We start from the raw sequence: 27,510 nt of genomic DNA, 5'->3' as shown, positions 1-27,510 counted from the left end.
ACCCTAAAGCTAAAACCCTAGACCCTAAACCCTGAAGGCTAAGGGGTCTAAGGGAAGCCGACGCCGGCAATGCAGAAGGGTCCAGAGTGGTCTCTTTATCTAGACGAGCCAGGCTTTATCACTGTAAGCTATGTGCGGAGTTGATCTCCAGTCGGGTTTATTAAACTTCTAGAGTAGGGGGCTGTGGTCGTTCTTAGTTGAGCTAGCCCTGTATTAGAAAGCTGCAGTGTCTGTCTATCTTGGCACGAGCAGCGGCCAAAAGCTGCACAGGAACTTCGACAAAGTTTTTGCAGGTTTCCTGCGCTGGTGCTTAGCTGGAGTTAGCTTTATGGAGCGCCTGTTTTCTCGTTGTGCTCTTTTGTTTCACTACCCCACTATTGCTATCACCTGTCCCTCTCCTTCTTTTACTAAGACAACATTAGCACTAACAAAAGCCTCTCCTTGAAGCACTGCTGTGCGTTTCGAGCCCTTATCTGTTTGCTCTCGTGTGTCAACATGGGCTTTTGTTACCTCGTAGAACACTGAACAGTTTGAACACAGAGCCGGACGAAAGTTGTAGGGAACCAAGACAGAAAGCTTAAAAAGCAAGGAAATAAGAACAGCAATCTGTTGAAACAATTACAACGCGCCTTCTACAATGTGCACGCTCTGACCCAGGCTGAACTGGACCGAAGACAAACGAGAAGCCATGCCAAAGACACAGACAAGTTGTCTCTGTCCATTTCCGGCTCGGGCTGAAGTTTCTGTGAAAATGTGAAAGCATTCCAGGAGACAGTGAGGAGAAAGCAAACCTGAACTTTGGGTAATCTGGATGCATAGCTGCACTGCGATTATACAAAGTTCAGGACAGGCCTCGGAGACTTTAAAAAGGTGAGAGCAGACGCTTTCAGTGAACCCCCTTGCTGGAGAGGAAGCTTTCTCGGAGAGTGTAGATGAATCCTTTGGCTAACAGCTACAGGCGCGTTTTCTTCAGCCCGCACCTATTTAGGAATGGAATATACAAAGCTCTGTATCGATGAGTGGGTTCGCAACGAATTAACAGACTACGAATCTGCTTTCTACCCTACCGTAACTACCAATTAATTCTAAGGGATACATTCTTCGCAAACAAGCACAAAGTGCCATTTTTTTCTGTGAATATCTCCCATCCACGGCTTCTGTGACCAAAGCATTGAAATAAAATTGCAGCTCTTCAGGCAGAGGTATCTGTCATGGGCTACTGTTTGATAGCTTGAGATAATAGAGCGATGCGGGGAAAAAGGCTTGCAGTCTAATCAGCTCCCTAATTCTAACATTTTCCGTTGTCTCCCAGCCTCGTAGTCTTTGGCCAGCTTTTCGAAAGAATAAAGAATGCGCTGCTTGACTCCGACCCTATATCATGAGGCGCCGGGAAAACCCCACGAATCATGGTATAACAACTGCCTTCAATTTCCATATTGATGGCCCTCGTGCTCCGTGTTCGCTGTCATCTGTGCCATTCCAGCCACTCAAATTTCCAGTAAAACACAGCATATTATTTCATGGTCTTCAAAGTTGTAAAATCAGTAATCTTAGTCTGTTCCCGTTCTTTCTTTCTGAAACTTTGCCAGCGGTCCCACCGTCTCAGTCACTTGACCATCCCCTGTGCAAACCTATGCAAGCTGGCTGGTGCCCACAATCATCGCCTGCGGTGCATTTGTGAAGAATCGCTTTGTGAAAAAGGTCCTTATGCTCATGCTATTCTTTGTGTTGGCACTGTGGTACTAGTTTGCTAAGGATCTGACGAATCCGCAGCAACCTTTTGATGCTGTGAGCCCTTCTGTATCTTCCAGCTCCCACAAAACCTTCTCCACTCCACAATGGTTCCTTGCTACATCGTGCTGCACATCCTGTCGCCTTCGCCCTGGACATGGACCCTCTCCCCAGTCCACTCGGCTACTTCATTCAACCCATCTGACACATTATCTTTAGGTCCCGTTTCTGGCAAGGGATCCCTTTGGGGTGCTTGTGATGCTGATTGTCTGGGAAGGCCTGCAGAAATACTGCATGGCGTCCGATTTTTGTATGAGATGCTTTCTGGGTCGATGCACTACTTTGTAATGCCATAAAATGACATCACCCATGTGTTACTGTCGCTGTTCACTACTCACGCTGTGGGAAAAATTAAAACAGTGAAAACCGAGGGGCCCCTTTGTTGAAGGCCAAATCTGAAAGCGTTGTATTAAGTCATTAACACTACAGCGCAGGGGACCACTTCTGCGTTCGAAAAATTATAACGTTAGTTAACATCTGGGCTGCGCCTTACAACACCAGCAGCAATCCAGCTCCCTCGATTGGGCGATTTCATCACAAATTGCACAAACCTGTCTTTAAATATATAACTATTTTCGCCTTTAACCTTCCACTGCCTATTGGGTGCGTTTCTGGTGGAAACGGTGTGGAGCACTGGCTGGCCTCGTAAGGTCATGCCTCTTACCTACCCCACTGTGTTGGACCACTGGCTTTCCAGCTAGGATCAGTGTGAGACTTCACGCCTTCATTTAGATAAATTTAGATCTGTGCAGCGCATCCCCGCTTCTAGTAACAGATTCCTTGCCTTCTCATCGGCTGCGCGGTCCTCGATGAGCTGATACCTCCGAAGCGCAACCGTTAATGAAACATACCAGAATATTGGGTGAAAGCTTACTAAAATTGCCTGGCCAGGCTCCCTGGCTTTGGGCCCACTTCTTTTCATGCAAATCAATGCCAGCTTGAGCGTGCCATGCGGGAAAGCGCAGTACCATTCGCAGAATCCTACACTGCGGTTCACCAAGCCCTTGATCTCACAAACCATTTTTACGCGATGATAACAATGCACCGTCGTCAGGCGATCCTTTATAAAGTTCTACAACGAGTACAAACGTGCCGTTTGGAGCCGGTTTTGTAAAGACAAGTCCCATCATATACTGCCCGGAGACGGTTAATATGGTGATCAACGGCGTGTGCTGCAGCACTGTAGAAGCATTCTTGCCTAATGGAGGAGGCAGAATTAAATATGACAAATCATTTTTGTAGAAGAAGACCATTGCAAGGCCTGTGCACTGGTGGCTGTCGCTGACAAGGAAGGAGTTCAGCAGTTGGGGCTGGCTTGACCGGACTTGCAGTTAGGATAAGGAATACAACTGAATTTTCTACGGTTTTCCGCAAGAGTGTGGGACAAGACAACGGCTTATGCTAGAATTACATAATGTGCCTCCAGACTTGAGACGGAGGATCTCAACGCCGTTCTTAATTTGCAGCAGAAGTCTCTATTCGGCCGCAACTGCTGCCCAGGAGGACCCTCTGGGCCAAAATTACATGTTTTGGGAGATGCTGTTGGCCTTGAGAACTTACTGACTCCTGATTGTGGCCGGGATTCCACCGAAATAGCGCCAGCTTTCGTCCCAATATGCAGGTCCAGCACTCCACTCCATTGGATTCTCCGCGACCGTGCTGCGTCATTCATCTCAAGGACGTCGTTTATTGTTTTAGACAACAGTCCTCATTGGTACCTGGCCTTGGAGAGAGCCCTGCTGGCCGTAGCGTCAGTCAGGAGTACGAGGACTGTTCGGCGTACTTGAGTTGTAATAGCCGACGTTCCACGCTAGCTGGGAAGCCGTAGCATAATTTTTTGGCTGCGGGTTAGCGGCTTAAATCCACCAGGGAAATATATATGTTTTTGTCCCGTAGCGTATGGTGGCCGCTACACGCGTGAAATTTGAATCACCGTGAAATCTGCGGAAAGCTACAAGGATTGCTGCTGGGCCACAAAGCAGCGATTCTTATTGACATAACGCACGTGGTGGACTGGCACCAGATAAGATGGGGATCAGCCGATTTTATCGGTGGCTCTCGGAGCGGTACCCGCTCATAAACGAGAAGATTGATGCCGCCTCAATCCCTACCTTTGACAACTTGTATTTAGACATGAATGGGATTCTGCACAACTGCAGTCATGGGAACTCAGGCAAGCACATAATGGAGGGCTGCGGGCGCTGCAGTTCAAAATAGGAAAGGCCACAGACTCTGGTGCAAGGGGCGTTAGCTGGTTGCTGTGTTTCTTGCTTATGGCCGCGCTGCTAAGCCCAGTGAGTTTCCTTTCTAACAGATCTTTATGTACCTGTTTATCTTTGGTGTCTGTTTGCAGGGGGTATGCTGCACAGAAACGAAGATGTGATGTGGCAGTCCGTCTTTGCAGCCTTAGACCTTGTTATTTCAACTATATCACCTCGCAAGCTTTTATACCTGGCGGCTGATGGCGTCGCTCCTCGAGCAAAAATGAATCAGCAGGTAAAGCGTCCGCCGCGTTTGACCTTTCCAGCAGTCACTCGTAATAGCCTTCATGTCATTTCCAGTATATTTCCTCTCGAAGAAAGCAGCCTTTGCTCTGCGAGACAGTTGCTGCTGCTGCTGCTGCTGCTGCTGCTGTGGATCACTGTGGCTTAGCGTGCTCGCCGCTACAGAGCCGCCAAGAGCGCAGATGAAACAGCTGAGGCCCAAGAGAGGCAACGGCTTGCGGAGTTGAGGGCTGCTGAAGCCCATGGAGCCGAAGAGGCAACTTGCCTTTCAGAAGAAGGCGCTTCTGGTGAATGGACTACAGTAGAGGGCCGCAGGTCGAGTTCACAGAAAACGGGACCGCAGGCCCCGGCGAGATTCGACAGTAACTGCATTTCCCCGGGCACAGAGTTCATGGCTTCCTTCTTCCGCCATCTCCGCTTCTATTGCGAGAAAAAGTTCGAAGAAGACACACGGTGGAGAGGCTTAAAAGTCCTGCTGTCTGGGCCTGATGTTCCGGGTGAGCTTTCATTTGGGCTTTTTTCAGTACCACTACTGTTGGTGGGAAAATGTCCTTGAGAAAGAGAATAGTGCTCTTTTAGCACGAGACAGAAGAGCCCAATCCACACATTCCAATTAAATTTTTGTTACCCTAAGCGTGTGCATGTTTTACTGGGTTTAGCCGTAACTGAGCCTATGCTGTAGCTGAAGAAGACTGTAAAACCCCCCCAAATGGCCGCTTTTTGTTACCCCCCCGAAACACTGATTCCAGTCCTTGTTCTAGTACGTAAGTGCAGTTAGTGGCTCGAAGAAGTGTTTCGCTCGTTTCATCCACTCATCGTGTGAATTTCCTTGAAGCGAACCTTATTGCTGCTGCAGGGGAGGGAGAGCACAAAATCATGGCGTATCTGCGTTGCTGTAAAGCTGCGGGCAATGCAGACCCAAACACTCGACATTGTCTATACGGGCTTGATGCGGATTTGATAATGTTATGTAAGTGCAAAACTAACACCATTCAAGCCACTGCATGCGGGAGCAGCGCATCAAATGCGCGCGGATGAACTGACATCGTAGGTACTTGAACATAATTTTTGCATGCTCCTCGGCACAAGCAGCCTCCTTTTTCATTTCTGGCGTTTGTACACAGCGCTTGCATCCCATGAGCCTCAGTTTGCCCTATTGCGAGAAGAAGTCGTCTTTGGCCGTCCAACAACAGTGGATGCGGGAGGCAAAGTATGTCCTTCATTAATCTGGCACGGCCATAGGGGTTGTTTGCCAGTATGGGCCTAATGGCTCACAAAAGTCATCCATTTTCTTTTCCTCTGCTTTCTGTGGTTTGCCTGCGCTTCATTTGTTGCTCCAAAGATTTTCAACTGCTGCAAAATTTGTGCAGCAAGTGTTTCCATCAAGAACTGCCTCCTGAAACAGGGACGGAATAAAATAAACTGTTACCACCTAGATGCCACATCAGCGTCAGTAAAGTTGCCGCTTTGAGCGCCTGCTGCGGGCTTGTGTCTGATAGATGCTGCGTGAGCCGGAGAAGTTGCAGTTACTGCACATATCACTGCTGCGCGAGTACTTAGCACTAGATCTCCTGCCGCCCACAGTGGACTACAGCATGCAGCAGCTGTCTTCGAGGCGTCAGGCTCTATCTCGCAAGGATTCCCTCTCATCACAAGAGAGGGGAGAATCCAGTGAGCAAATGGCACTGCAGTTGATGGCCGAAAGATGTCCGAGCTCCCGCATCGAGAAGATGCTAGCGTGTGCAAGCGAGGCTGAACGCGTCATTGACGACTTTGTTATTTTCTGCTTTTTGGCGGGAAATGACTTTCTTCCGCATACGTTTTCGACGGACATTGGTGAAAAGGGGCTTGACAGCATGATCATTTGCTACGGGCGCTTCTTAGCGGTACATGTTTCGCGTTCCTACAGGCGATGATCTGCTGCTGTAGTTACACGTTTTCGAAATGCTGCTCTGAAGCCGCCAGAAGACCAGCCTTAGTACAGTGCATAGACGTTAGTTTAAAGAGTGCCTTTTACACCTTTCTGTTGGTGTGCCTGGTCAGGAGTACAGTGTACTTGCGGCAGCTGTAACAAGCACCACCCCTCTGGATGGACCGTGGCTTGTGGGCAGGTGCGGCCAGCTTAATCTTCTCAATTTGTACATTTTTCTAAAACTTTTTGTCGAGACTGTTGAGGATGTCAAGGTCGCAAGCAAGGGAGCAGATTTACAGTGGCTTGCATCGAAGAAGGGTGGGGCGGAGCTGCCACAGCAGGTTCGACACAGCGCTTCAGTCTCCGTCGAACCATCAGCTTGAATGGCGCTCACAAGTTGTGCAGTGATTGCAAAGTCCGTTGTCCTTTAACTTTGCGGAGTTTGCTACAGATTTTGCTCGACCTTTGTGGAGGAGATCCGTGCAGAGCCTTCCGTGCAAATTTCTACAGACGGAAACTTGAATTCGACATCAACACAGAAGACGGCCAAAACAAGCTTCAGTGCTTGTGCCGGAGCTACCTTGAAGGGCTCCAGTGGGTAGGAAGCAACTTGGGCTAGTTTGTCTGTCTCACGGGAATTGTCACATGCTGGGACCAGGCCGTGTTTTTTTTTTTTAAGCGGAGCGCACAAACTTGCTTTAGCTTGGCTTGACCGGCTTCTAGCACCTTCTGCTATCCTTGATTTGTGGGTGCTTACAGGTTGCGTATTACTATTTCCGGGGACCCGACGCGAGTGGGTGGCGGTGGTTTTACTGCTACCACTACGCTCCCTTCATTCGGGATTTGCTGAACTGCGACTTATTCAAACCAACGGGCGGACATGAGGCCTGCAGTGCAGCTACAGACCCAGCAGAAACATGCAGGGACCTCTCATATCTTCTTCATCGTACTATTAATCTCCCCCAGGGAGAGCCGTATTCTCCCTTTATGCAGCTCATCTCAATCTTGCCACCCCAGTAAGTAGAAACGACAAGTTAGTTTGTAGCTTCTCTATTTGTACTTTTTGTTGGACCCCGAAGGAGCAAGCCGCCTCGGATGGTGGCACGCGCAGGTCCGCGGGCTTGCTGCCATTGGAGTTGCGCCATATTCTAACGAATCCCCCTCCTGAGCTGGCCCCATTTTTCCCGAAGGATCTTAAAATCGATATGGAAGGGGTAAAGGTGCGTGGATGTTTTGCCGCAGCGACTTGGGCTCACTTTAGAGGCGTCCTAGTGCGCACCTTGACCCGCTGGCTGACGCGGTCCCACAATGCATTCGCTGCATTCTTCGGCCGATAAAGGGGGGTGGCATTCAAGAACCTGAGCCTTGACGCGTGGGGCATTGTCTGGGCTGTTTGCGCTCCTTCACGGTGCTGTGTTGCAGGTCCCCTGGGGGGGCGTGACACTGCTGCCATTTGTAAATGAATCGATACTCGAGCATGTAGTGTCCCCTCTTTTGAGGAAACTACCTCGTGAAGTGATGAAGCGGAACGAAACTGGGAAAGTACTTCTGTTAATGAGAAGGGAGAACCAAAAGAGTGGGAGGCAGAATTCTGCGCCACATGTCCGCCAAGACAGGGGCTTTTGCAGTGCTGGCGAGCTGTCTTGCTTGGACCCAGTGTATGAGTGCCAGTGCTTGTTCTTCAAGCATAAAATTGTAAACAAGCGACTTGGTGTTTTTCTAGACGTTTGTAGCTTGTTAGACCGCATCAATGGCTCTCCTGAGGGATGTGGGAACAAAGAGAACTGCATTTTCCCATCGTCTCTTCCTTTCGCGTTTCCTGACGTAGTTGGAAGCTGCGTGGTTGAGGAGGAGGTACTTGTCTTACCCCCAAGATTGGTTTTCCGCTTCGAGGAAAGCAAAATTCTAAGCGTCCTGAAATTTCTGAACCCTTTGGTCCAGGTCCAACAGCCAGACGCCCATGTGGACATAAGGGTTACAATCAATGGCTACATCGCAGCATTGCGCTCGATCTTACAGTGTGTCGATTTGGCGTCACTGAGGGAAAGTTGTGCTGCACCGCTTCAGCTGGAGCCACTGCCAAAGCTGCATCCCACCGAGCAAGAGGTCCTTTTTCCTACGATGCCCCTACCAGGAGCTTCTCCGTCTGCCGCTGACTTGTCGCCATCCCTTCACACAAAGTGCTTTTCCGTAAGGCAGCCGTCACACAGAGCAGGATGGATTACATTTCTATGCTGCCAAGCTTTCTTCCTAGCAGCTCTGCGAAAATCTCCTTCCTTCCCAAGTCGAACTCCACTCCGCTCCTACTGACTGATTTGGTACCAGGCAGATATAGTACAGCCGCTTCTGATGTGTGAATAGTGGCTGAACTTCGCGCCTGCATGCAGTTAAAAACTATATGTCGCTGTGCTTGCCGAGAAAAGTCTGATGCGGCGATACCGGTGCTTTTTTTCAGTGGCGTCGCGGTACTGGAATAAAGGTTTTTCGCCGCGCATCGGCTAACGAGTCCATCGTCTTGACAATTATGCCGTTTTCGAGGGAGGAACTACAGCGAGGCTTTGCAAGCACTTTTCTCGATTTATTCAAGCCGAAAAGTACTTTGGAAAAGCTGTTAAGAAGCAAGTTTGTCCTCTATGACTACCCATTCGTCAAGGTGGCCACTCCCGTGAGCTTTGCTTTTGCTTTCCCTTTCTGCATCCTATATATTCTTGAAATTCCACCATGCTGCTTTGGATGGGGTGGTTAAGCACTTACGACTGCAAGGCTGTGCTGTAGTGGTCACTGCGTGGGCCTATTGGAAAATACCTAGTAGCCCAGACCAATGCAAATCCACACACGACAGGCTACATGGCAGTTAGTGTCCGCGCCTTCACTTTTCCGCCGAAATAGTTTTTGGGGGTGCTGCAGGTTGCCGTGTGGCACCCGACTCTCTGCTATCCTATAGACTTTGCCAATGCTTTTCGGAGCACTGAGTTTCCTACTCAGCCTACGGAACAGCTGCAAATGGTCGAGACGGAAAAGTGCCGCTTGCAGCTGCAGGGCATTGAGGTTGCAGACGAAACGACGGCTTTTACTTTCTTCAAGGAACGCACAGCCAGAACTAGCGCGGAGCAGGCCACTGACCAACCGCGGAACATGCCGGTTTCCTGGGATCGAGAGCAGGCTGCGGGTGGCCTGCGTGGGACAGAACAGCATACAGGTCCAACAGCAATGCCCGTGGAACAGCAGCTACAGCAGCTTGCACAAGAAGTAACTTTGGCGCTACCAGGAACAAGGCAGCAGCAGCTTTCTCGCATGTTCCACCCTGGGGCTGCTTTGTCCACCCTCCTTGTTGAATTGCGGCCACTAGAAGATATAGCGATAGAAGAACAGCTGCTAGAAGCAAAGCTGAGCAGCAGCAGCGACGGAAGCGTGACTTGTTCAAAAGAGAGGGAACTGAGGCCCACGGCTCGCGTTCATTTTCGCTATGCACGGGACACGGTTTTTCGTCTGCTGCCGCTCGTTGTAGCACCGTCAAGCACTCTCTTGGAAAGCCTGCAACGTTGTCACCAGGGAATTGTAGAGGCGCTTGAGGCCCACAGGAAAAATAGATGGACAAAGGGAGACGACGTGTTTTTCGTCGCACCAGCAGGAAACGAGCAATTGCTTGCCGGCTCGATCGGCCTCTTGGAGAAGTCACCCAGCCCTGAGGCATCCCATCTTTATGTGCGCGTTTCCTCATGGCAAAACGAACCTCCAGAGCTCCAGTTACAGCTTGAAGATGCCTGCAGGGCAATATGCCCAGCCGTCGCAGTGCGTCAATGTTCCCTTCCCGTCCAACGGAATGAAAGAATATAGCAATTGCAGACGCCGTGAGATTGAAACGAGGCTCTGCATGAGTATCACTGAGGCGGCGGTTTGCTTTTCTTTTTGCAGGAAAGGCCTTATACACTTGAACAGGCCGCACACCTCATGGGCGTTACCCCTGCTGCTGCATTTCAAGTTTTTTCCTCAATCTTCCTGAAGGAAGGAGACAATATCTACGTAGGCTGGCAAGCGTAATCTCAAACAGCAGCTTCTGTGTCGCTTTGCACTCAGTGTGTCGGGCTGCTGCTGTTCATAAGTCTCCGCATTTTTGGCGATGTGCTCCTTAACAACATTGTTTGACGAGGTCACTATTATCACACTGCGGAACGCTTTGCAGGACAGGGCACTCCTATATGACACTACAGATGCTTGTGAAGCACGTCTAATCATTTTATTTATAAGGGCCCCGCTTCTTGTGCATGCGTTGGTCTACAGGACTGTGGCCTACACATAGCTGTCTTCGTAGAGAAAACTCGCGAGCCTGCCTACGTTCTTACATATTCTCTGCCATGGCCCCGCCTCTACCAACGTGGTTCTTGCCGATGTGTGGCACTTTCAAGCCGCTATATTAGAAATACGGAACAGCAGTTACCACAGCTTGTGAACTGGTCGATGAGTTTAACACTACACTTATAGGCCTGGTTTTCAGCATATAGCACTGGTTGCTTTTTTTTGTGAGCAGCTCGTTGCAGCTCTCATCTATTCACTTCACGTGCAATTATGCTAGGAAAGCAGCTGCTGGAGTCTTTTCCTGCACTAAAACAGGCATTGGATGAGGTTAGTCCTCTTTTAGTTTGCCTGCCGTCCTCGCGGTGCTGAGGGTCACTTTTGACCTTCGCGCACTCTAGGTTGGACAGTGCACATGTGAGCACTCAGTACTGTGAACTGTTCCTCTGCAGAAGTGTAAATCGGCGAGAAGCTGCTTTGCAAACTGTCATTTAAAGGCATCTGAAGTCTTCTCTACATCGCCGGAACCAGCCTTCCTTGCAAGTCGCTTGGCGTCAATGGCGGCGCAGGCTCCTTCACGCCGAGCGAAAGCAGTGACCAGTGAATATGCGTGGGCGTCGGATTCGAGTAAGCTGTTGTGTGTTGCGCGAACATTGCTACGTAGACTTTACATTGTGCTTTGTGAGAGATACGCAAGGCGGGCATGAAACGATGAATTGCCCTCAAGTCGCTGCTCTGTGGATCTCCTCTTTCGCTGAACTCAGTGATTGCAAGTGCAAACGGTGCGATTTTGTACAGTTTTAAAGAGGCTAGATGCGGAACGCGAGAGGCTAACTTCAGGGCTGCCTCACGCTCAGTCCGTCGTGCTTCCTGCGGACGAGAACAGCTGCGTCCTAGCAGCAGACCTGCTAGCAATTCAGAAGTACATCGTGACAGGCATGTTACCCTATTCCTCTTAGCTTTCAGTTAGGGTCCTGCCCTTTGGACGTCTGAGGTGACTGCTCGGGCATTCGCTGCTTCCCCGTGATCTTCAGCAGCATGATATTTGTGGCCCAGTGAACTACTGCGTACTGGCTCCCTTTGGCTAAACAGACAAGCTTATTGCCTGCGCCTTCTCGATTACCAAGCTGTGTAAATGGATTGTGCAGTCAACTTTCTTTATACTCAGGTTTCCTCCGTTTAGAAAGAGTCCAGCGAGTAAACAGGGGAAAGTACAGATTTGTGTTTGCATTAATGACATTTTTGGGGCAGCGTGTGGCATACGCGCGATTCCGTGGCTTGGTTCGCCAAGGCGCTCGCGGCACAGCGTGCGGGTTTGCGTCGAAGTTCGGCGGCTGCGGAATTAATTGTAAATACGTTGACGATAGTGTGGCGGCGCCAAGTGCAGACGGGTCGCCTGAATCGTCCTTTCCCACCTCCACGGGCTCTACGTACTTCGATCCCGTAGTGATACAGCTCGAGCTAAGAAATACCCTAAACTTGACAGGAGGAAGCTCGAAGCAGCAAAGTCAGCAGCGTGGACAGCAGGAAGCCATGATCAGGACGGAGGATGATGCCCAGCGTATTTTTGCTCAGCTCAGCAAAAAAGATAAAGTGACACTATTTCAAAAGCAGCTTGCGATCCTTGAGGACTTATGCATTGAGGTGCAGCTAGATGATCCGTGTCTCGGTAAGTCATTCATCACTTTATTGCTAATTTTCTGAGCACTTCCATCAGAATACCATACCGTTTTTTCTCCACAAACAGTGTCGATCCTTTCTGCACCGTGAACAATGCAGGAGCTGGTGATGGGAACGGACGCCTCGAAAGTCTGCGAATGCTTCTTTGTCCGGCGAGTCACTGGCTGCCAATTGTCCGTAGGGTGAGTCCGGCTTGCAGTCACTTTAAAGCATGCTTGACAAACTTGCTGAAATGTGCTGGTATCAGGTTACGCCGAAGCTATCGAAGCGTAGGCGCCTTTGTTACAGCGCTTGAGTTGTTTTAGGCCAAAGCTGCATTGTTGTATTCTTCGCACCGGTGTCTCACCAGCGTTTGCATCTCCCTGACCTCGTTCACAGTTGGTTTCACATTTGATTTGAACAGCGAATTCACGTTTGACGAAAGTAATTTGTATCAGCATAAAAGGTGTAAGTAGGACGTCGCTTGTACCTATTTCTTACTCCCTCCATTTTCCACGAGCTTCAGCAGCGCTTAGTGCTATGGCCTGGTAACATCTGTGCACCCGCTCACCGCCGTGCTTCCAGATCAGGGCTGCTGCTTTGCTGCCTAATGCTTCGAATTCATGGTTTTGAGACCGAGCTGGTAGTGATTTTGACCGTTTCGATAGCAGGTCTATAGTACAACTTTGATTGATCCCGCGGGTGCAGTTGTAAATGCTCATTGGATTTGATGTCCCAGTAGTTAATTCTGTATGGCATTTTTGACGGATTTTGTTATTCTGCTATGGTGCAGTCACCAACAGGAGAAAAAGCACCCAGAATCCCGCGTGCCCCCGGAATAGGTGACATGGGAACACATAGTGCAAGCCGTAATCTGGCTCCGAACCGCGTGCTACATCGTAAGCAATTTCAGGAGGGACACCATTCGCCGACGAATGCTTTGGAGAGAGGAAATCAGATACCTTTGCTCCGACCTCGACGTGCAGAGCTATCATCTCATCAGCAGTCTCAGAGAGGACAATCTATGCCACTACAGGGACAGCAGTTACCTTTAAAGCAACCCCGAGGAGGACCGCAGATGCCATCACAGCATCGCCAAAGCGCCGATTCACACGGACGGAGCTTTCATCTGCCGACACAACACAGACAGGCTCGACCGTCGGGCGTATCTAGAAGCAATAAAAGTCAGTGTCCGGGCGTTGGCAAGGGACAACATTCTGGGAGCGCTGTGGCCGAAGCCCCCATGCGTCCTATGCAGCAGCCACAGGATTCATTGCCGACAACTCAACAGCACCCTTGGCAACCAGCTTCATCCAGGCAGTGTGAACGGAGTACTCCTGCACAAGTTACTAACAGATCAAGGGAGCAAGAACTTGCGGCAAAGGGCAACGCTCTGCTTGCCATGTTACGGGCAGGAAGGCCTAGCACAAGCTGAAGTCGTGAGTGGAGCATCCATTCAGGTTTATCTGCAGGCCCTTCGTGATATGCTTGAATAACGTCGTCTGAAGCACCACTTGTCATCTTTTGATCTTCAAAATGCAGGATCAGCCATAATAAGAGTAGCCGATCAAGTGCTAATGGACTTCTACGGCCGACCGCTGCAACGTAATCAACGCAGTGGTTGCCCCTTAGAAACAGTCACTTGCGTCCTCAGTATGCGGACCGCTGAAGTGAGAACCTTCCGTTTCCTGCTAAGGAACGAAATGATGCAGCAGTTGATTCAAGAGACGCGTAGCTTATAGCCAAGTGGGATTTCCGTGGGAGTGTGAGCTATGGAAGGTGGCTCTTGTCGTTCCCGGCCGGCACTTTACCGAGGTCATTTAAATCAGATGTTTTTTGACTTACAATTCGCAATATTACGGCCGACTCTATGCAACAGCTGATGCATTCTGAGCCACATTCGAGAAACCCAAAGAACACATTTCTTATGCAAGAGCAGCATGCTGAAAAGCAGAAAGCAAAGCAGTTGCAGAATACCCCTGCAGTCAGCAAGTGGTTCAGATCTGTGGCCCCATTATCGAGGGAGCCCAACACTTAGCCCGCTGTAACGAGAAGCCGCTAAACTGCAGAGAACGCACGGTTACATTAGTATGAGATGTTCCTTGTCGATGCCAGAGATATGCCAGGAGATCCGCTAGCGAATCTACAAAGCGGCAGCCAGCTCACATTGTACCTGTAGCACTTGTAGAGATCTTTCCTGTTTTTTTGACTTCTCAAAGAGAACTTCTGAAGTAAAATGGCATTTGGAGCCAATGACAGGGTTCTGCTTGAATTTCACTAGGTACGGAAATATGCGGGGGGTGTCTAGCTGTGTAACCTGGTCTACGCCAGAAAGTTGAACTGAGGGACGCGCATAACATTGATGTGACGGCTTGCGCTGATTTTTTGTGGCTTTCTCTCGCCATTGCCACGATTCGAACGCTTCTGGTGTTGCGGTGCCTTCCATATGTGTTCTCTTGTTGTCTCGCTCAGGCACCTCGTCTAAAGACGAATGCCAGTGGCTTGGTGTAGAGAGTAGTGGCTTTGTAGTTCTTACTGCGGATTCATGTACCTTTCGTCACAGCATCAATGGTGGTGAGGTAGGAGCAAGGCCATATATCGGCTTGTTTGCTCCCTTTCGCGTGCGCCGTGAAATTTCGGACAGTGGCACATCCCTGATTGACTTCAGACGTTTGAAGTATTAGAGAGAGTAAAGGTAGTAGTGCCGTTTCTCCACTATGTTGTATGATGAACTTTTGGCCCCCAACTGCCCATTCTGCCTAGCAGCGGCAGCCTTCTTATGATGTGGCAGTACTTTTTCTGTGATTGTAGCAGTTCGGACATGTGCCAGATGCGTAGAGAAGCCGAAACAGTTAGTGTATTTACATAAAAAGCTTGTGGAGGCACGATGATGGGCTCATTCAACGATAATTTTCCCTACAGACGATTTCTTACTGCTTTCACTGCAGGCGATTTCTTACTGCTTACTTACTCTGCCGTTGTGACTACCACAACGTTGCCCACGTCAGCCTTCAGAAGCAGATAGCTCAATCTCTCGTGGAAGGACAGATTATTCATTTCCACGGATACACGCACATGATATGCAGAGGCATGCTGATGTAATTGAAACAACACAGGAATTTGTAGCTAGCGGCGTGTGACACGAATAGCCATTCCACCCATCTATTTGGAATTTTGACGCCTTTCTTGAGACCAGTTTTGGAGTGTTTTGCAGGTTGATGCCCAGTTGCGTGCGCCGGAGAGTTTCCATCTCCTGGGTGCATCGGCGCGAATTTGGTATTATTTTCTATGTAGTGGAAGCTAGCCGGCCAGTAGCATAACTTTAGATTTCCTTACTGAGTGCGGACAAATTTTAGCCATGAAACTCTTACTGAGCCACTCCCACTTACAAGGAGGTTCAACGCAGCAGTGCACTTGTGTTATAGGGTGGCTGCTATGATCGCATTCTGCATTTAGTGTGCAGGTTTCTGACGCAGTAGCTGTGGCAGCATTCCCCGCTGAAATCTGACGACAGAAAACGTGGCAGAAGCTGCGCCTGAGTCCGCTGAGTTCAGCCTGGTAGCTTATATTGGGTTCTGTGAATGTAACAAGCCATAGTTTTTAATTTATGCTGGGTGATGTAAACTGGGCAGCGCTCTATAAGACAAATGCTGCTGGCCTTTTCCGCAACAGCAATGGTCACACTAAGCACGAGTGGCAATAGGGTCGTGTGCCAGGACACGAATCGTAAGATCTATCATGGCGTCTCCCATTTCTACCAGGTCAACGCTGCCAGCCAGTCAGTTGAGGCCCCACCCTTCTCATCCCTTCGATGTATTACACTCAGTATCGCAGCGGAAGTTTTTCGTTGTTGCTTGCTCAGCTACGCTAACAGAACCCTCTTAAATGTATATTCGAAGCTGCTGCAGAATCTATCTGCAGGCCGGTGGATGCTGTGGAGCATTCGCTAGTTCAGCCAATATCATACCCCTAACAACAATTATAAAACATTGGTTTAGCAGGGGCTTACTTCCTAACCATCAAAGCAGCAAGAGAATCTACAACGGGGATTCTTGGAATGAGATTGCATGGGAATGCTACAATGCTAAACGGACTGAGCAACAGGGCTACGCTCCATACTTTCGCAATGTAATTATGAAGAGCTCATAACACCGGCAATCCCGTTTAATGAAGCTCTGCTGCAAAACACACCACGATACTCCAAAGTTCACCCAAGACAAAGTGCACGCCCACAAGGTTTGCCCTCCACAATCTATTAAAAATGGGAGGGAAGTTGGCACAGAATTCGTTAATGTAAGGAACTAACCCGAACCCGCACTTTGGAAACTAGACACAAGTGACACGTTCACGAGTACACCAGAAAAGGACATCGAATCGTCCAGCCTGATCTCGTACAGCTGAGCACAGCAGAAAATCGTTAGGCCACGATGTGGCACAGATGAGGCCAGACTTAGACTCAGGGCTCAAGATGTAGAACAAATAAGACAAGCAGCAGTACTTAGTGAAGGAGCAAAGCTTGAGTTTTGAAACTAGACAAGCCCCTAAATGCGGGATCAACTTTGCAATTCTGAGGCGAAATAATCTGGAAATCAGGGGAGGTCAAGCACCTCCGCAAAATACAGCAATAAAGCCGAATCTAATTCCGAAATTTTCCAGCAGAAGTGCGTAGAACTATGACTCATACTAACGTACACGGGTCCGTCCATTACCACTACTACGAACGCCATACTGTGCTGTTGGTGTTCCTGTGCTGTGACCCCCTGTTTGTTCATACTCTTCCGCCCCCAGTATACCTTGTGTTCCTTGTTAAATTGTTTAAAATAATGCTGGGTCTTTCGTCACTATTTTGAATTTGAGCCTGCTAACCTTTCGCTGGCTCGCTCTCGCCGTTTCCGTTCCTCATCTCCGCGCCATCGTCATGAACTTCAAGACTCGGGTTCCTCGTGCCCGGGGGGTGAATGTCCTCCTTCTCCTGATTAACGTAGTAATAATATTAAGCATTCAAGGGTCAGCCGAGGCTGCTGTGCATGAGGAGAGCGGCGAGCTCATCCAAACAGAGCTGCAAGAGACGGGTCAAGAGCTACACAATGGCGAGGATGCTTCTCCTGCCCGAACCCCAGCCTCAGACCCTAAAGCGGCGTCTCTAGAAAGGTTCGCTGTAGAGGATGGACCGTATTTGACAAAGCAGGTTCGGGAGCCTCAGCTCCAGGGCGATAAAAAGCCAAGGGGCTCCCGTGTACTCCTACTGAACCGCATTGTTTCAATGGGTCTTCTTGCATCCATCGTAGTTCTTGCAGGACTGGTTTTCTGGGAGGTGTATAATTACGTTGGAGATACTTCGGACCCCCTAAAGAATGCGGGCGATGCAAGCTGGGTTCCGGCTATGATCGAAGATATGCTACGCCAGGGGAAATCCTTGGCTTTTGTCGTCAAGTTAGCCTTCTTGGCATTTCAGACCCACCTAAGGAGAGCATTTAGCACCCAGCCGCACATTCTGTTGCGTGTTGCTGGGTCGAACGAGTCGCACAGCTCAATATAGGGGCATTCGCATCTGCTATCCAACCCGCTGTTGTTCGTGCGTTGTTTTGTGGTGTAGGAAGTGCAAGTACTGCGGTATTGGACTTCGGGCGTTGAGGCGAGCAGGAAAAGACACGGTGGGTTTCCTGACACAAGTCCCTGGTTAGAAGTTGTACCCCCTTGTTTGGATTTGTTGAGTGTGTTGATATCGGATGGCCACAGTCGCTTCCAGTCAGCGGACCGGTGGGCTTGACTTATAATTCTTTTTTTTCTGCCACAGCATCGCAGATACTCAAAGCCAAATTTAAGGCAGATTTACTGCGTGCATTCTCTACTGGCAATGCAGGTAGCTATCATGGTCGAAGGACACCCGTATCAGCGCACGATTACTCGATATTTGAGGATGAAATATGGCGCCAGGGGATTCCCATTCTTCATCATTGACGGACAAAGATACGGCTACGTAACAAAAATAGTATGAAGTTCACTTCAGAAATAATCTATGTAGAATCAACGTTCCCACCTCAAATGAGGTGCATTCATGAACAGCTGCTGTTGCAGGCATCTGCTTGTTTGTGCTGCTTAACGGCTTACTTGCAGTTTTGTCTATGCGCATGCGGTTGAGTGCTTCAGAAGGAATATTTGGCGAAGGAGGCCCACTGAAATGTGGAGCGATCAGGTGGTGCCGATGCAAATGCGGAGAAAATACCCTGGCAGTTCCTGGGTTGGGCAAGATACAGAATAGCGGCTTTGTATAAGTCGTTTTGCGGTCCGTCATACAGGGATGATCAAGCCTGAAAAGACGCTACTAATTGAGTGTGGCATCTTATCCATATTCGGTTATCACTTGTCGTTGCCAAATTTAGGTTTTTAGTGGCATTTTGACACTGGATGTGAAGCCAAAGGTATAGCCCAGCGTCAAATTCTTTTCGAGGCTTCGTTTTTACTGTTAACCGTGCAGTGCGCACCAACTTTCATCATGTTTTTGCGCTTCTTTCAAAGCTTGTTTTGTTGAATCCATACATATGGGGGCGTTGTAAGCTCGCACGGCTTGATGGGACCTCGATTGAGCCAAACGCACGCACGCAGCTCTTTTTAAATGCAGTAGCTACGGGCTAGTAGCACAGATTGAGGTCGTAGCAGTACAGTACTATTCCGAGTTGCAGACCTGAGCGTTCTGGTTTATTCGGTCACGCGGTACGAATTCATAGCTTGTCACTATCAGGTGGTAACAAACCACTGCGTAGTGACTTAAAACATTTGTGTTCTAGATAGGACCGTCGGGCCGCGTCTTTAAAACTAATGCATCGGCGGATTTTACGTCGGAACCCCCGTAGTTCTGTCGGGCAGTTCGCTTATTCGCACTGCAGGATGTTGTTGCGAGCCGCTTGGCTTTCAACTTCAGTGATAATTTGCATATGCATTGCACCCATGGGAGCGGGTTGCTTAAGGTGCCCATTCGCTAGGTACCACATTTGTTTCCCGTATGGGGAGAGGTGGCGCAGCATCAAGGCAATCTGGAACAGCAGCATGGCGGAGATCGCGCACCGTCAACGGTGTCCTCTTCTGCATTGAATTCAAGGCTGCATATTCACCGCTGCAAAAGAAGCCGTCATACAATCCAAGAGCTGCTGTTCTCTTTCGGACAACTTGCCCTTCGATGTGTTGCAAGACTTATCTACATGGCTGTCAGCTCGAACAGCTGGTCTTGAAGCTTCAGCTAGCTCAGATTGCTTGTTAGAATCCCAAGATGCCGAACACCTTCTCGGAACTCCTAAGACGCATGGGTGCCGATCGGCAAGTCGGGGGCTGTTAAGAGATGATAGTCGGCCCATGGCCACTCCAAATGCTGCAGCAGCAGCTTGTAAGTCGGCAGCGGCCTGTGGGAAACAATCATCAAAGGAAGCGCTACTGTTAGCCAATGTTACCTCATGGCATTGTTCCCGGTGGCCTGACGGCTTTAATGGAACTGGAATTCTTCAAATAAGGTAGAGAGGTAGAGAAATACAGCTCACTCGAATAGCAGCAGTAGTGGTTTCAGTTGCTGTCCAGCCATCACTGTCTGTGTTTCGTGAAGAGCCTGATGAGAATGCAACAGTGGGCTCAACAGCGCGCTCTTTGTGGTCGCTGTGCAGATGGACGCCCCGTGAAGAACTATTCGCATCCCATTCATCTTTTGAAGTAGTTTTGCTCTTGCAACTTTCACTGCTGTTGCTCCTGTAAAAATTCGGAGAGAAACCCAGAAATGCAGGTGAATAAAAGCAGCCAGCACGAGCTTGGGTCATGAGCAGTTCGTGTATTTGTCGCCACTGGTATAAAAGGTGGAGGAAGTGCTCTACAAGTGTTAAGCTAACATCATGGTGGCTGTAGGCCGTCTTGAAGTTTTAGTCTCTTGACGTATTGAATGCGCGTTCGAAGTGTGTCTTGCGCTCCCCACTAGGTTTTGAGTTCTTTTTGTCATTTCTACAGCCTTCAGGCTTTTTGCTCTAGTTGCTCCTTTGCTCTGCTGCCTGCATTGGTAGTCTGAGCCTCTCAGCATTTTGCAAACAGCGGCGGCTGCTGCGGCAGCAACCGATAACGTGCCGCCTGCGATAGCTTGCGGGCAATTGCAGCAAGAAGGCCACTGTGGAACGACTTCCTGCGCACAAGCACTCCGATTGTGGAAATGGGTGGTCCCTATTTCTTATGTGAATAACGTCCCCCACAATGCGCAGAAAACAAGGGTCCACATATCGTATCCTTGCTATGAACAGGAGAATTGGAGGGCAGTACTCGGTGCCACTGCTGAGTCATTGACTGAATTAGCCATTCGGAATTAATATGGATGAAATACGAGGGATGGCAGGCTTAAATCAGTAAACCCTACCAAGCTTGTCTGGGGGAGAGTCGGTGATATCGAAGATGCAACGTGCTTGCAGCCTCTGAGGGGCGGAGTTTGTGTCGCCGTTGCTGAGTGCCTGTTTTCTGTTTGTGTAGCTGCGGTTGCTGCATGCAGCCTCTGTCCAGGCTTCCCGCTAGACACAGGAACGTACTGTTCATGATGTTGCTGATGTTGAAGGTGTTGTTCTTGCTGTTTTCGGTGGATCTGGCTCATCATTGTTTGCTTCTGGCAGCACTGCCTCCGCAGCTGTGTCGTCGCTATCGGGAGCGTCTGTGAAAGATGGTTTGCCAATGTGTGGTGATCCCACGCAGGTACAATGGACGGAGCCTGCAGTGGTGGCACCCATGAGGCGGGAGGGTGCCCAGATGTTGTTAGCCCATACCTCTTCTGAAAAGCATACGGAGAAACGGTCTTGAAGGTCGGCATTTCGGGAAAATGTGAATTTGTGGAACTGCCTGCTGCAATTCCCAATGCACCCGGAGGCGTGGACTCCAAAGGCCTTCCAAAAGTGTTTGTTATCATGTTGCCATGACCGTGAGGGCGGCTCCCGCAGCTTGAAAGTAGAAACGGCAAATGTTCTCTCGCACTGCTCCCGGGAATTGCAGCCATACTGCTGAGAGCGATATGACCCTGCCCCTTGACAGAATGCTGCCGCTGCTCTACGTCTGCCAGAGAAAAATTGGTAAGCTTGAGGGTGGCAGCCGAAAGTTTGTTACTGCAGCAACAACAGCCATTATATCGTTTAGGTGAAGGCACTTTTATGGTGCATGAGACGTCGCTATTCCTTAGGCAACAACCCACGCACTGGGTTGCAGCCTTTGGGCAATTCTGGCAACCGAGAGAGCCTGTGCAATTGCGTCCATGCAAGTCTTCTAGCTGGGAGGAAGGGCGTGCGGGGCGTGGCAGCTCCACGCTTCCTGGCTGATAAGCCACTATACTTCCTTGATGTCCCGGAACGGCTACATGTGAGCATTGTTGATTCACCGAAGAAGAAGGAAGGCCTGATTCCACTCCGGAAAAGTGTTGTTCGGTTAGAGGGCTGTTCCGCGTCGGGGAAGCCGCAGAGTTTTGCTGCTCTGGTCCAGCAGATGCCGTCGTGTCATTATTCAGGGCTGGACAAGCTGTTGGAGTACCCCCTTGTGTGTTGCGCTGACAAGGTGTTGGGACTTCTTCTTGGGAAGGCTGCGCTAGTGCAGCGACATGAGTACGGGACCCGCAACAACCGCGGTGTTGAGGCTGGATGCTTTTGTTGTGGCAGCAGCATTCTGCACTGCTTATGTGGTGGCTGCAGCTTCTACGGATACGGCAGCAGCAATTACAAATTTTAGTCTGCTCTGGTTCGGTAGCGGATTTGTTTTCGGACGACGTGGCGCGTAAATCATGAATTTGATCTTTCGGAGCAATCACGCTCTCTGTGCTGTTCTTCATTTCACTCCCATTTACATGGAAGTCTGCAGCAAACCCAAAGAAGCCAGCTGACTACTTTGAAGTAACGACTCTACAAGCATGTTTTCTGTTTCCTGTCTGCCCCACGCATGCGGTTGTTCTTTCACATCGAAACAATACTGCCTGAAGATTGGCTCACTAGGCAGGGTTGCTTCTGCAGACACCGTGTTTATCCCTTCAACAAGTGTGGCTGTGCTGGTGTTTTCCGCAGGTGAGCTACTTCTGTGACGAGTATGAGTTGCAGCTTTTGGGCCACTCTGAGCTTTGCCACCTCTTAGATTATCGTGTTGCATGAATTTGCCCTTCGTTTGTGTTTTTTTTGCTGCAGGGCTTGGCTCCATCAAGGCTGTTCTCATTACGCCATCGTTTTGTTCGGTCTGTTTACAGTGACGCATTTCCAATAAAGTACGACGAGAAGTGCCCTATTGTCACGCTGGGGATCTTTTTTTTACCATTCTCAGCTACAGTGACCGAAACCGAATTTCGGCAGTATGTTACCGTTAAACGTACCCAAAATTTTGGAGCACGTAAGCCACTATATCTTCCCGGCAGCTCGAAAATCAGGTATGCGTCATCTAACCATAGGAGAAAGGCGCTTCAAGAGACACTGGTCTTGTTGAAGGACAGTTCCCCGTCTGTTTTCGTTCTCTACTTCAAAGAGAAACTGGCTGAGTTTACAGGGGCATGTTCCGTTTGTATTAGTGATTCAGCTGTCTTCCTTACCTGATGATGAAAACATCAGAGTGTCCCCATTTTCCAGAGGATGCCAAATATGGGGCTCTAGCCTGCGATTGTTCAGCCATGTACCTGCAATATTCTCAGCACAGCCCCTCAAAAACAACGTGGGAGTAATATTTGTTCGGTGCATCTTTGACCAGAAAATCAGGTGGCCAATGAATAAACTATGCCCTACATAGAAGTGAACAGGAGCTTATGAGGCTACAATAATATGTGTGGCTTTGAAAGGCCTGAAGTACCATTCAAAGATGCCAAGTCCTTAACAAACGCCCGTTGGCAGCCACTGCCGCAGGGTACGCCGCCTTTAGAGGCGGATGATCCACCTTTGCAACAGGGAAAGCACGCATATTTGCGTCGAAGTACGGTGCGCTGTTGATTACTTAAGGTGGTAGTACCTTATTTCTTATTGACGAGAGCCTGTTTTCACTTCGCATGAGTCTTTCCTACACTTGAAAACACAAAGTTTTTACGGCACTTTGCATCAAAATCTCAATAATAACAAGTTTACGCCCACCTTGATCGGCTTGTTGGAGGCCCGTTAAATCGAAGGCGGCATGGAAACGAGATACACCAGCGCAGCGAACAGTGATGTCACAGGTTCGAGCTCTACCCAAGTGGAGCAAGGGATGCTCAAGCTGGTAGAGGATGCGCCTCCCACGCAGGAACGCCAGTACATGAGGGGTTTCCTTTGGGCGTGTCATTCCTAAATTGCGGTTTGGCTATAGGGGTGCGTCCGCGAAAATCAAATTGTGCATTTCCCGCAGCCACTGGTGCTGCGAGGAGGCAGCTATGTCAAGAGTCTACCCGCTTAAGTGCATTCACTTCAAGAAGCTTTGCATCTTATCATGCAGCATTGTTTTTGAGTCCAACTCAAGTGCAAACGTCGATATATATTTCACCTGCAAGTCAGGTGGAAGAATTTTGTGTTAAATATCACGGTCTAGAGTGGCACTTCTATGGAGCAAGAGCAGCTGAACAGCCACAGGAAGGCCTTTGATATTACTGTCCAGGTAAATGTGCTTTCAAGCAGGCACTGGGGAAAAGCTACAGCAGGCCTTGGTGTAGTGGTCGAGTTCAGGGCAGATTCGGGCTGCTCCGCACATTACGCTCAAAGCCATGCATCCTCTGTACACATTTCTTTTCCTGTGTATCTCTGCTGTTGAAAATCATGTGATGAGCAGGAAGGAGCTGCTTCCGCTTTCATGCAAAGCTGCGCAAGATGCAGCTGTGGCCCACGTGATCTGTCCGCAGCCCTCCAGTGTTCATTCGAGGAAATGAAACCCTGCATAGTTTCTGCTCGCTCCTGCATAGTTCACCGATTCAAGTTCTTTGATGCCTATTTACAATTACGGGCACTGCACACTGTTCTTCTGCCGGGAATTCAAGCCCGTACAGGAATGCAACGCACTGCGGTAGCCATAACCAAGGGCGGCAGAGTTGCCTAAGCCTCAGAAGGGCCAACTCAGCCCCAACTTTCGTTGAATCCCCCGACCAATAAAAAAATAATATTCCTGTTAAGTGTTTTTTACCGTAAGCGAAGATTTTGTCTTCATGAAGGGCTTTTTGTGTGCATATTCTCTTGTTGGTACTGCATCGGTGAGGCGCCGCGGCGGAAAGCCGCGGCAGTTAGCGTGTCAAATGTTCTCAACGGATACTTGTTCTGAATTAGCCACTGACACTTTTCCAGCTGAAAACATTTGAGTCTTTAGTTGGAAAAACGCCAGAGCTGACAAAGACGGTGGTGAGGGTGATTCCTTACCGTCGGCTGCAATCTCGAGACCCAACTACGGTGAGGGTCGCTGGACCCCGTCACTTTGTGGCCATCTTTCCCCGCTTTTGCCTTAAATTGATTTTGCAGCACTTTGCTCTTGATATTTTTGCTGGAGAGATTTCACACAAGCCTTCTGCAGCCCCCTATTATCAGGGCGTCGACCGGGCCCCTGTGACGCCTGGTCCGCCTTTGCTCTTTCCATTGGATGTGCAGCCACTTTGAAAATTAAACTCGAGTGAACATGGAGGTACCTACAACTGCTTCGTACAGTGGTAGTATGAGAGGAGGTCCTGCTGCGGATTCATCACGGGGCATAACTCTTTCCGGCGGTGGTGCACGCCGGGTGAACTTTACACAGAAAATAGCTCACCCAAAAACCGTTGGTGCAGCACCTCCGCGATCATCTTTACAAAGGCTCGATTCAACCCCATCATTACATCAGCAGGCTTCTCAAGCTCTCTCTACCGCAGCTTCTGAAAAGTCCCGTGCATCCCGTGCATCGATTTCTTCGAAAGCGTTGACACCGGCGCAGCAACCAGTGGAGCGTACAGCATCCACCCCGTTAGCTGAGAACAAGGCAGGCGGTGCGTTTTCTTTCTCCCGAGTTCAAGCTGCAGGGGGAGCACAAGGTTCTCTTGGAAGCGAGACAGACTACTGGTTCCATGCAGCCCCAACAACCACCAGTGCAGCACACCGTGCCTTTTCTGTAAGCTCCAAATACGAAGCGCAGTCAGAAACGTCAGAAGCTTTGCGTGAGGAGGGCCGATTCACCTCGGGGAGAACGAGCAACATTGAACGTCTTCTGGGCACCACTCCCGTCTATGTCGACAAGAAAGAAGAGACATCTCATGGCCTAGAAGCCCTACGCCAGGCAGTGGATGGCCTGAATGAGGATAGAGAGTTGGAGGAGCAGGAACAACAGCAGGACCTATCGGAGTGGCAGGAACCTCTTGAAGAGAAGGACTCAGATGGCGCCATCAGCAATGGCAGTGCCATTGCAACGGAGCTCTGGAAAAAACGTGATAAACAATCTTCGACTTATTCTCCACTTTGCTCTCGAACTCTCCGAGTGAGTAATGCCTCTGTCCTTGCTAACTACGCGATGCTGTTTCTGTCGCCGTCCTTACTGATTTCCCTAGGATATGCCACCAGTAGTTAAACTGACGAGAAAGATGGAACTCTAAATTCTTGATAATGGTTACTTCTGCTGATAAAAGGAGGACAGAGGAGGACACACAGCACGAAAGAGCGTAGGGGGAGGCAGACAGTATAAAGGGGGGAAAATTGAGTGTGATATATTGGTACTTGCATCAGGAACGCTGTGCCTACACGACGAGCGACGACTGGGCAATATTCGCCCTGCATAATCAATATGTGAGGCCCTTAAGGGACCGTGAATGGGTCCCTGGGGAGCCTTGTATCATCCGCAAGAATTGCTTTGAACTACCACCAGGCGCATGTGAGTGTGACTCCGTTCATAAAATTAGCCGTGTAAGAGTAGAGGATTGTGGAGGCAGGTACTGGTACTTCCACATTTCTATTTTGGCCTCTAACAAATCTCGAGCTACTGCTAAAAGCCTTCGTGAAAGTGTATGTTTTGGTGCAGGCCGCTTCTCTGAGGTTTCTTGTGGTATTCCTGCCACTGCATTTGACAGTTTCGTGTTCCCCAACCCCCCAAGGCAGTTTCTTATCTCCTCCTCAAGAAGAACTTCTGGCAACGTCGATTTCGCCCAGCCTTCATTTGTAAGGAGTGGCAGGGCCCGAGGTGGAGCACGGGGGGGTGGCTCGCAGTTGACTCAGCAGCAATTGCTTGACTTGGAGAGGTGAGATTGTGGCCATGTGAACGAGTATCTTTTGTTGATTAACAGGATCATAGACTTTGTTTGCACCTTAGGAAGGTACTTTGAAGCTTTCCTGAATCGGAGCTGGTGAAGAGCTGCCAAGGAAATGGCTTTTTTCGTTTGGTGCATTAATTTTTAGTATTGCATTGCGTTTGTTCTTTCAGAATGTTGTGGTTTGACCCGGAACCCCGACTGGAAAGGCCTTTTAGATTGTATGCTGATTCGAAAACTTGCCTCAAGGTAGAGTCTCTTCCGCGTTGCACTCAGTCCAGTAGACCCTGTCCTGCTTCTTCAGAAAACGACCGCAGTTCTGTGAATAGTCCAAAAACCACTGTTTTTAAGAGCTACGTTGACTGTGTTGGCCAACTTTTGCGTGTTTGTGTACTTCTGCAGGGCCGTATCCACGATATTGGCCATATAATGAGGAGCGGATGGTGATTTAACTTTTTGGTAGGATAGGAACGCCCTCATCTGGAACGCTTCGACATGTTAACTATATTTTGAAACTTTTGTGTTTGTTTTACTGGATAAGTGCTGCACGTAGCCGAGCTGAGCCAGTATCCGCGTTGCTCGGAACGAAGACAGCGTCATTTCTTCGTTTCACTCCCGTTCCAAAGTTTTGTCGTTCAGTGTAAAGGGCCGCCCATCATAGGCTTGACCTTGTAGTAGTGTGATAGTTGGAAATCAACTGGCCAGCTCCTAGTGTAACAGTAGCTTTTATAAATTGAAGGCGAACTAGCAGGACAGCGCACCTGGCAGAGATAAGGCAACTAGGACAAGTTCCGCCAGCAAACGGCCTGTTACTTTCTTTGAAAGCTCCCTGAAAGTAGAGGAACAACGGCAATGAACCCAAACAACGCTAATTTTCGAGTAGTATTCTCTTCTGTAGCGCGCTGCTCACGTCTCCGGTTCTGTGATACAGAAGCGAGACAAACGCGCACCGAGAACGCTTGACGCTTCAGGTTTTATGTCCCATGAGGTAAACAAACAATGATATTTTCACGAGTATACTACTGTTCTGTAAAAACTGCTCGATTAATGGTCTTAGATGTGTAAAGCTCCACTCCGTGGGTGCTGCCGAAACGGCCTGCAGGCGAATCGACGACGCGCAAAGGAAGCACACCGGGCGATGCAACGGCATACTTTTTCCCAACTTT

The 27,510-nt window shown here is 49.4% G+C and overlaps 3 protein-coding genes across 3 annotated transcripts; all 3 read left to right on the top strand.

Annotated features, from left to right (window-relative positions):
- Positions 1–4,149: 4,149 nt before the first annotated feature.
- Positions 4,150–10,248, top strand: ETH_00007485 (5'-3' exonuclease, putative; the record flags this gene model as incomplete). The annotated part of the gene is made up of 13 exons (XM_013376686.1): positions 4,150–4,287; positions 4,444–4,792; positions 5,152–5,265; positions 5,420–5,505; positions 5,795–6,181; positions 6,339–6,548; positions 6,659–6,805; positions 6,967–7,223; positions 7,319–7,427; positions 7,630–8,397; positions 8,663–8,872; positions 9,115–9,999; positions 10,123–10,248. The coding sequence occupies 13 exons, from the start codon at positions 4,150–4,152 to the stop codon at positions 10,246–10,248; spliced, it is 3,786 nt and encodes a 1,261-aa protein (XP_013232140.1).
- A 6,829-nt stretch (positions 10,249–17,077) lies between these two features.
- Positions 17,078–18,339, top strand: ETH_00007480 (uncharacterized protein; the record flags this gene model as incomplete). The annotated part of the gene is made up of 4 exons (XM_013376685.1): positions 17,078–17,592; positions 17,756–17,813; positions 18,023–18,151; positions 18,310–18,339. 4 exons carry the CDS (start codon positions 17,078–17,080, stop codon positions 18,337–18,339), a joined length of 732 nt encoding a protein of 243 aa, XP_013232139.1.
- Positions 18,340–24,753: 6,414 nt separating this feature from the next.
- On the top strand, positions 24,754–26,791 carry ETH_00007475 (uncharacterized protein; the record flags this gene model as incomplete). Its single annotated transcript, XM_013376684.1, has 5 exons — positions 24,754–25,581; positions 25,827–25,971; positions 26,119–26,335; positions 26,518–26,593; positions 26,747–26,791. 5 exons carry the CDS (start codon positions 24,754–24,756, stop codon positions 26,789–26,791), a joined length of 1,311 nt encoding a protein of 436 aa, XP_013232138.1.
- Between the last annotated feature and the right edge of the window lie 719 nt (positions 26,792–27,510).

The sequence above is a fragment of the Eimeria tenella genome, genomic scaffold, assembly GCF_000499545.2.
Source record: "Eimeria tenella Houghton genomic scaffold, Eth_scaff39, whole genome shotgun sequence".
Classification (NCBI taxonomy): Eukaryota; Apicomplexa; class Conoidasida; order Eucoccidiorida; family Eimeriidae; genus Eimeria; species Eimeria tenella.
Note: the sequence above shows the minus strand (reverse complement) of the source record. Positions and strands in the feature narration are given on the sequence as shown.